At 40.1% G+C, this 10,070-nt stretch overlaps 1 protein-coding gene across 2 annotated transcripts; it reads left to right on the top strand.

The window, feature by feature from the left end:
- The first annotated feature begins 701 nt into the window (after positions 1-701).
- Positions 702-9,086, top strand: LOC120725884 (tripartite motif-containing protein 16-like protein). Of its 2 annotated transcripts, XM_040018955.1 has the most exons (4): positions 702-1,078; positions 6,636-6,714; positions 6,865-7,093; positions 8,748-9,086. In XM_040018955.1, exons 1-4 carry the CDS (start codon positions 891-893, stop codon positions 9,071-9,073), a joined length of 822 nt encoding a protein of 273 aa, XP_039874889.1. In that variant the 5' UTR covers positions 702-890; the 3' UTR covers positions 9,074-9,086. The 2 variants fall into 2 exon arrangements, with proteins under 2 accessions (XP_039874889.1, XP_039874888.1); XM_040018954.1 differs by having other exon boundaries at positions 6,636-7,093.
- Positions 9,087-10,070: the final 984 nt, after the last annotated feature.

The raw sequence follows: 10,070 nt of genomic DNA on the forward strand, positions 1-10,070 counted from the left end.
ACATACTGCAGCTGTAATATTAAAAATAATTTTTGCCCTCTCTCTTTGACCAGGTAGCGACTGTTTTTACCAACATGAAAAGGCATCACGCTCAGCTGACATTACAGTTCTTATTGAATACTAATTGTCAGTCTTATTCCTACAATATGCAGTTCAGCATTGCCAGGTACCAGGTTAGAGGGCATGAGGAGTATGCCCCTGCCCACATATTGTTAGCTGTAGAAAAGTAGCAGTGAAGGTGAACAACATCCAAATATGGACTGCCACTTCAAGGCCAGTAAGGAAAACAGAGTGTACCATAGCAACACAAAAATATGACCCATCCATCCATTCGCTTATCCTTTTCAGGGTCGCGGGAGCCTATCCCAGCTGTCATAGGGCGAGAGGCGGGGTACACCCTGGACAGGTCGCCAGTCTGTCGCAGGGCCAACACACAGGGACAGACAACCATTCGTACTCACATTCACACCTATGGGCAATTTGGATTAACCAATTAACCTATCCCCACTAAGTGCATGTCTTTGGACAGTGGGAGGAAGCCGGAGTACCCAGAGGGAACCCACGCAAACACGGGGAGAACATGCAAACTCTACACAGAAAGACCCCGGCCTGATGGTGGAATTGAACTCAGGACCTTCTTGCTGTGCGGCAACAGTGCTAAGTTACCACTGTGCCACCATGCTGCCCCAAAAATAAATATGACCACTTTATTTAATTATATTTAAAGAAATGTTAATAGAGTGTTATGGGTTTGAAACTAAAGTTTTTCCTATACATTAACATCATATTAGTAGTGTATAGTATTAACAGAAAAGGAAATGTTTCATTTATAAGATTGCTATATTCCTTTATGTAATTAATTTGTCCTGCCATTTTTGTAGGGGAAGCCTATGAGATTTGTTTCCATTTCTGGTGTCTTCCTCTCTGTTTCCAACAGAATCCATCACAAACCAGGTGGCCCTGAACCTACATCTGGACCTCACCTAGAAGGTGAACCCAGCTGTGTGTCCGTGAGAAGTGATTGGTCTATGGATGAGCCCATTAACTTTAAAACACCAATGCCCTCTGCTGTTAGAAAGTAAGATACAGATTAATTTTGAATGTATAGTTATGTGCAAAACAATAGCAGTGTGTCAACAGAGGCAAAGTTCAATGTTCCTAATAGCATTTATTGCCATACATACAAAGGCACTGAGAGCTGTGCCAAATGAAAACATGAACAATTTTGTCTTTTATTTTCTCTCTTTTTTTGGGTATTTCTTCCTCAGCATAAGGCAACATGACCTCTTTCAGTGTTTTTAGGTACTGAAACTGGTCCATGGTGCCTCTTATGTGATAAATGGGCCCCACTCCAAACCATTATACTTGCACCTCCATGTTTTATGGTTTTCACGGTGTACTGTGGCTTGTATTTAGTGTTTGAAGTTTGTCTCACAAACTGTCTACAGCCTTTAGATCCAATGAGAACAATCTTGCTCTCATCTGTCCATACAATATTGCGCCACTTCTCTTTAGGCCAGTCAGTGTGTTCTTTGCCAAACTGTAACCTTTTCAACGGATGTTTTTTTTGTTTGTTTTTTTCAACTGTGGTACTTTACGAGGGTTTCTTGCAAATAGCTTGGCTTCACATAGGCATCTTCTGATTATTGAAGTACTCACAGGTAAATGGAGATCATTCTCTGATCTGTCTTGAGCTGATCATTGGATGCTTCTTTTCCATTCTTGTTATTCTATGATCTAGGTGGATGATAGTGCTCCTTTTTCTACACATGTTTTGGGTTTTCTTTCCCATTTCAAAGCATTTGAGATCTTTTTAGCTGAGCAGCCAATTAACTTTTTGATCAAAGTTCTTTCTGGAATGACACATTTTACTCACTGAGCAAGGAGTAAAACCAGCAGGCACAGCATCTGCTGCCTTTCTTAAATAATGGGCCATAATTGACACCAATTTCTTCACAGATTGAATGACCTCCCTAACTGAACACCACACACCCCTTTCACTGAATTAGTCAATTACCCCCAATGAGGAGCGTGCATGTCATGTCTTTTAAGTCATACTGTGGAAAAATATATAAAATGATCGAAAATTAATGAGAATAATAAATAATTAAAGGAGTATTTGAATTATAATTTTGCTGAAAATGACATGTCATCTAGGTCTGATTCGATAATTCAGGGGTAACAAGTGAAAATATAATTAATAGGAATAAAAACTAAAAAAAAACATATAAACATTGCACGGCCACGCTGTGCTAATTATATATTTAAAAAAAATAAATGTAGAGGTGGGAATTGCAATTAATATAAATCTCAAAGTATTCACAACATTCCTGAACAGAAATAGGCCTCTGCACCTGGGGTGAGGGTGTGGCCATGAAAACAATGTGACATGCCATTGGATGTTGGGACACATAATAACATGATGCTAAGCATCGGCCAATGAATGTGAACTAACAACCACAAGGTATGGCTGCACTGTAGGAAAAAATCCTATAAAAGTATTTTACTGTGCATTTTACAGTTTTGTTCTGTTCTTCTAGAATATCATTAAAGTTACGTAAATAGACTGTGATTTCACATTTCAAATATAAATTAACGTTAAATCACTGTAATGTAATAAAACATAATTTTCATGATTATTAAATGTGTCTGTCTGTACATATGCATATTTAGATTGTTAAAATACATTCACATGATTTCACAAATATCTGTCCGTTATTTGAAAGATTTAACTGTTGAATTCAAATGTGATGCTATGGAAAAGTATATAACATGATCCGTATAAGTTTGTGTTACATCACATAAGTATTATTGTCATTGCTATTTAGGGCGATTGTGGCTCAAGAGTTGGCAGTTTGCCTTGTGATCAGAAGGTTGCCGGTTCGAGCCCCGGCTCGGACACCCTCAGTATTGTGTCTGTGGTCTAGACTTGTCGCCTACTGCTGAGGGGCCGATGGTGCGATATGGCAGTCTGTCCCAGGGCATGCAATCCATTATTATTTAAACCAACTTTTAACTGTATATTTCTGTACATTTACATATTATGATTCATATTGCTGTACATTCATTGACCTTGTTTATAGGTAATTTCATTGTTTGCTCATGTTAAAATGTTCCTAATTTAATGTCTAAAAGCACTAAAAGCACTTGGAAAAGGCAGAATCCCATGTAAAATTAGTGCAACAAACTCTATTTTCATTACTGAAAATAACTGTATTTTCATGAGAAAGTTATTTTCTGTTATTTTACTGTAGTATTTTGGCGCCCCAGCTGCCGGAATATTACTGTTTTTTTTAAGATGTTTTTTTTTAACAGTGCAGCTCCAATCAGCCTCTGTTATCATGGTTCCAGATTGGTAGATGTCATTCAATGTCCTCCGTTGAGAGTGTCACCAACACACACGACGCAACCGACCATCAAGTATCTGGCAGCAAACGTCTCCGCAGGACAACTGGGCTCTCCCAAGTGCGGGAAGGTGTCAATTCTGTTACGGGACCAGTTGATCAAATCCATAATTATTTAAGTTTTAGAGAACAAGACTGTGAAACTCTTTGAGGGTTAGAGTTAGATGAGACTAGACAAACACACAGTAGCAGCAGCAGGGAAGATAAGGGAGAGAGAGGGGGAAAGATGCGTCCGCCTCCTCCGAGAGCCAAAAGATGCGTGCCATGTCTCATGTACAGTACAGAATGCATTCAGCTTGTCAAATTTACATTATGACTCTGAAGTGCTCTACTGTACATTTGTAGTTTTTCCCCACAAAAAACATTCCACTTTAGACCACTGGATTATGTGTCTGCCTTGCAAAATGTCAACAAAACATTGTGCACCATCAAAGGCACCTGCGGTAGCACCCAAAAGTCAGAGGAAGATGCTAACCATCGCACAAAAAGTTGGACTTCAGGACATAAAAAAAGGTAGAAGTCATAGCTGGACTGGCCATCGGGTATACCGGGCATTTGCCCGGTGGGCCGCTGGCGATTTTTTGTTTTTATGGGCCGATGGATTTTTTTTTTTTAGGAAGGGTATATATAATGAAAGGTGTTGGATTGGCCAATTGGTCATGATCGACTCTGGGCTGGACCAATTACAGCCGAGGAGGCTGGATGCACCCTCCCCCTTGTTTAGCAATCACGTGATTTTCGCGCATTGCATGCCGGGAACTCGTGGCAAAACAATCCAAGTACCGCATCAAATGCAAGCGTTTGCAGCACCGCAAAACGTTCATTCTCCGGTTCCAATACCTTCTTGTTTTTTCTTTGCCGCACAAAAAAGGAATGTACAAAACAAAAGGAGAACAATGCCGGTCCTTACAAAGACAGACTCGACGAAAAGACAAAGAAAAATACGAGGAAAAAATCAAAGGAGTGAAAGGGTCAGACCCTTATGAGCACACAGTGGACAAAAGACGTCAGCGTGCTGCCCAACTTTCACCACGCTCAGATTTATAATTATACGGTTCTTGGAGTGAGTGCATACACTCATGAAGTTTAGTAACTTCAGGTCACTGCAACAAGCCCAGGTACAGTTTACCGACGGATGGGTGCAGGACCTTGAAATGCACCTTGTAGAACGAAAGACCATCGTACGAACAAAGGTAAGTTTACCAGTCTCACAAATCGTCGTCATAAATACACATTCGTTAACCGTTTATTAATATAACCTTTGAGCTCAACGGTAATTAATTAGTAGTGGAAACAATTTCTGGTAGCATTACAGAAATGTAGCAATGACAATAATATTGTATGTTGTAATGGCACTGGACAATTAGTGATACAAAACAACTGTTTTATCCTGTGAATAAAAGTATATGTTTTTGTCAATGTACCATGGTAATAACAGAAGTGAAATGCAATATTGTGTCAGGACAATTCACTATTTATGCACAATAAACAAAGGAGCATAGCGCGACAATTTCTGTTCAGCGCCAGACTTGCTTGTAACCTATATCACCAATTATGTTAAGAAAAATGACGTATTAACTACTACAAAACACTGACCTTTGTGGGAATGCTTGGAGCAGACTAACCTGTGAGCTGAAGTGTTCTGAGACGTTATATTTGGTATATCCAGACCATCCGTCGGCTCTTACTTCGGAAACATGGCTTAAAAAATTTCTCTTCAACGACGTAAAAAAACCCGATCTCTTTACCCGTCGGCTTCCCGTGGCTGTCATGCGACCGGCTGTTGCAGTTAATAATACAACAGCCTCTTGCCATTTTTTGCGTTTCTTTTTATCGCTGTGTAACTGAGTTCAATTGAACGCCTGCGTGCGCTAGTACCTCTTGCCACAAGTTCCCAGAATCCTTTGCGGTTTTACCCCTGAATGACGTCACATTTTCAATCTTTATCCTGGTGGGCCGGTCTCTAGTCAAAATGCCCGGGCCGATTTTTTGTCCCAGTCCAGCCCTGGTAGAAGTTACTGTATTTTTCGGACCATAAGGCACACCGGATTATAAGGTGCATTAAGCGAAACAAAATGGTCAGATAAGTCAAACTTTACTTGACTCATTGTTCTTGCTTCCGTGCTATTGATTCATTAATGTTGAATTCTGTCAAGAGATGTATTCTAAAGACACTTCTTCAGCTGAGAGTCAGAGAGTGGAGACACACATGCTGCAGTTTTTACTTGCAAGGGCAGTCACAGAGCGCTCGCACCCGAGAGTGGGGGCTCAGGGATTCGCGCTCTACCACTGCTCTGGTCTTTATTTATATACAAAGGTAATACAATAGTGAATACGCCTGTTCGTAGACAGAGGAATGTTGATGTGTATGTGTGTGTGTGTGAGATTCTGAAGGAAGCGGCCCCTCTTTTTATTAGGGAGTGAAGATAAGAGTGTTCAGCTCTCCTCTTCCTGGTAGGGAGTGAAACTGCTTGTTCAGCTCTTATTATCGCTGTGGCAAGAAACTTATAAAAGAGAACTGAACAAGTCTTGTAGTGAACAACAGCCTAAGTCATCAAAAGGTCATCATGCAGTATTCTATCATATGCAAACTTATATCATTATAAGTTTATACTGACTACTAAGTACAATTTTCTATTGACAAATTATCTCGCAACTGCTCTGTTTTCATGTTCTGGACCTGAAAACGGGGTTTGATCTTTGGTTTCATTTTATAATACTGGACTTATTTTAGGGAGGAACGCTGGTTTGAGCGCGGAGTCAAGGAGGCCACTTACGTGAAAAGGGAAAGACCATCTCTGAATCAAGGAGGGGGCCTAAGGGGACATCTTTCACATCTTACAATGCTATGATTGCAGCCATTCCCCCACTTTCTGTGAATGGCCATTGATCAGTGGTCTTTGATCAATGGTCATGAGAATTTGCATATTAATTATCAAAGAACTGACCTCCCAGTCCATTGTCCCTTAAGTGGTGTTAGTGTCAGTCATTATGGAAATGTACTGTTTTTAAGTTTGGGGAAGCCTGGGTGATTCAGCTGCATCGAGACGTTTTCCAAAGCAAACTCAGCAGAATCATTGTTGCATTGTCTGCATAGGAAAATAAAAAAGTAGTGTTTGTTTTTCAGGAATATAACAACAGAGCAAAAAATATCTTTAATTGACTGATGTTTGTGCAGTATTTGTGTTAAAAATAAATAATATGTCATGCTCGTTTATGCTGCCCACACAGAGACAAACAGGACAACTCAGAAGTTTCCAATTCTCTGCCTGCCCAGCAACATCAAACTGAAGTGAACTCCATATTTAAGGTCTGTAAACGCACAGCAACTAAAAAAAAACACACCTTTCCCTTAATTTATCTCTCTGTGGTCTTTAGACCATTGGATTATGTGTCTGCCTTGCAAAAGTCAGCTTTTCTGTTATTTTTGCACTTCTCTTTTTACACTCATTTATTACAGCTGCTGGAGGACAAAATAATTACTTTTGTGAAGAACGAGCTAAAGAAGGCACAGAATGAACTCAATTCAGATTACACCCAATCATCAGAGAGTCAGACACATGATGAGGATATGTTGGGCAGTGAGGATGAGGAGCAGAGGAGAGGCAGTAGAGAGGCATTTCTGAAGATCACAGTTAACTTCATGCAGAAAATGACACAGGAACAGCTGGCTGCTCGTCTGCTGAGCAGTAAGAGAATTTCTTTTCAAAAACTATTATTTTATTATTATTATTTTTATTATTATTATTTTATTGAAATTCTAATGCTCTGGTTTATTGTACTTTCCTTAAGAATACCCTGGTCCAGATTGTGAATTAAAATATAAATGTAGCCTGAAAAATAAGTCCCAGTGTGTGTTTGAGGGGATTGCTAAACCAGGAAACAAACAGTTAGGCAAGAGGATTCAAACCAAGAGCTAAGGAAGTCTGTGTCCAGATCGGAAGGGACAGACAGCTGACTAAAGGCTGAGGAGAACCGGGCGGCAGCGGAGGGGTTGATGATCTGACAGGGGCGAGAACTTTTTTGAACGTGGAAACACAGTATCAAATAACACAGCCTTATGGTTGGAAAAGACGGTGTCAAATATTTCCATATTAGACACAGGTAAACTGTAAGATAAGACCAGGTCTAGTGTGTGTCTGTGATCATGAGCAGGGTCAGACACGGATTGAACCAGGTTAAAAGAGTCAATAAGGTTTAAAAACTCCTTCGCCAAGGGTTTGTCAGGACAGCAGACATAACTGTTAAAATCTCCCACAATGAGAACGTAATCATAGTTGGGCATAACCCCAGCTAGAAATTCTGAAAAGTCATTTATGATATCCTTATTATATTCAGGGGGATGATAAATAAGAGCAAAGAGCACTGAGTTAGAGCAAATGACTTCAAAACATGTCAGCTCAAAGCTGAACGCTAAAGGCTGTAAAAACCATTGTTTACATAGCCCATTAGGCCAATAACAGAACACTAGTTTGAGAAAATGTCCATCCCAATCAAATCAGATAACTATTACACTTACTTTGGGAATATTCACCTTGGAGAAATCACATTCAATTTCCCTGCAACCAGTTTTGGAAACCAGTAATGGAGCTGCCATACCTTCAACGTTGACTGCCACCCCCCCAAAAAAACTGCTGTTTGTCACAGTTCCTGGGTCTTTGTGACCCAGCATTTTGAGTTCATGTATTTTATATTATGTTTTATGTTCTAAGTCCTTTGTTGTACTGTTTTGATTATTGTCATTTCCCTAGGTTTCAGTTAGGGTTGTCAAGGGTTTAGTTCTTAGATTTTATGTGATGGCTATGTTCTGTGTTGCGTCTGCTGAGCCTTTTTGTCCCATGTTTCAGGTCCCAATATTCTGTCTCCCCACTCTGTTAAGTTTACATGTCTTGAGTTCAGTCAGTGTGTTTCCTCTTTTACTTTGAAGGTCCGTGTCCCATGTCAGTTTTTCTCATTTTGCTTCCCTTGTCTCGTCCAGTCTAATTACTCCCAGCTGTGCTCTCCTTCTGTGTCTCATGTCCCTCGTTATCCCTCAGTTTATTTAAGCCCTGTGTTTCTGTGTTAGTGTTGCGTTCTCCCTCATATCTGTGTGTGATTTTCCCTGTTTCTCCTTGTGCCTCATTTCTCCCCAGTTTAGATTTGTATGTTATTTGTGTCACAATCACTGCATGCTGCAGTTTCATACTGTAGATGTCTTTTCTTGGTCTCTATTCAGGATAGCATTCCTTTAATTCCAAAATATCTTCAGACTATATAGCACAGTAAGTCTTGTGGTTTGAATGACTGAATGATTAGAGTTCTACAAACTGATTGCATATCTTCTCCCCATATTCTTTCCATTAGATTTCTGTGAACTAAATCTGGATCTAAACACAATACACAGAAAACTCAAACTGTCTGACAACAACAGGAAGGTGGTGCATGTAGAAGAGGACCAGCAGTATGTTGATAATGATGAAAGATTTGATCATTGGCCTCAGCTGCTGTGTACCAACACTCTGACTGGTCGCTGTTACTGGGAGGTTGTGTGGAGTGGAGAGGTTCATGTTGCAGTGGCTTACAAAGGAATAAAACAGAAGGGAAGCTGGGATGACAGCTGCTTTGGCAAAACTGATCATTCCTGGTCTTTGTACTGTGATGAGGCCGAATACTTTGCAACTCACAATTAAAAATCAAGAGCCATCCCTGTCTCTTCCTTTGCCTGTGACGAAGTAGCAGTGTATGTGGACTGTCCTATGGGTACCGTGTCCTTCTATAACATAATCTCAGGCACACTGGTCCACCTCCACACCTTCAACACCACATTCACTGAACCTGTATACCCTGGGTTTAGAGTTGGGTTACGTGACTCTCATATCTACATCTGTGCTGACTCAGAAAACTGAACCTGAGCTCATAAAGTAGCAATAAAGCAAAGTTACTGAGCTACAGTAACAAAAGTGTCATCCATATATATTTAAAAATACATAACATTATAAATTTGAATGTGATAAATGTTTCAAATGTGTTTGAAATTACGCCGAAAGATCTCATGCCACCTTCTTAACTTCTAGATCACGCAGTAGTAGTGGAAATAGAGTGTATATATAGTATATGTATAGAAGTGTGATCTATGATATTTAAAATAAAACTGATGAAAGAATAAAACAAATAAACAGGCAAAATGTTCGATCCAGTGAACTGATGGTTGTAATATGTGTGTAATTTATTGGCATGGTTCAGAGGCTTTTGGATAGTAATCCTGTAGCACCACCATCTGGCCAAAAGGGAGGTATTTAGTTGTTATTGAAAAAATAAAAAGTAAAAGAGAGGGAGACAAAGTTTTAGTAAGTTAGGGGTGTCCAACTCCAGGCCTCGAGGGCCGGTGTCCTACAGATTTTAGATATCACAGGTCAACACATTTAAATCAAATGATTATTTCATTACCAGACCTCTGGAGAACTTCAAGACATGTTGAGGAGCTAATGTAGCCATTGAAATCAGCTGTGATGGATCAAGGACACATCTAAAACCTGCAGGATACAGGCCCTCGAGGCCTCGATTTGGACACCTCTGAGGGGGGGTTCTGCTTCTGCTTCTCAGTTGTGGCCCCATGTGTGCCAAACACCCAGCTGAGGAGTGGTAGAAGGCACTTTCTGGTCCAGGTTATTCTTTCTCTGGACTTTC

The sequence above is a fragment of the Simochromis diagramma genome, unplaced genomic scaffold (genome assembly GCF_900408965.1).
Source record: "Simochromis diagramma unplaced genomic scaffold, fSimDia1.1 OVJJ01000642.1, whole genome shotgun sequence".
In the NCBI taxonomy this organism is placed as follows: Eukaryota; Metazoa; Chordata; class Actinopteri; order Cichliformes; family Cichlidae; genus Simochromis; species Simochromis diagramma.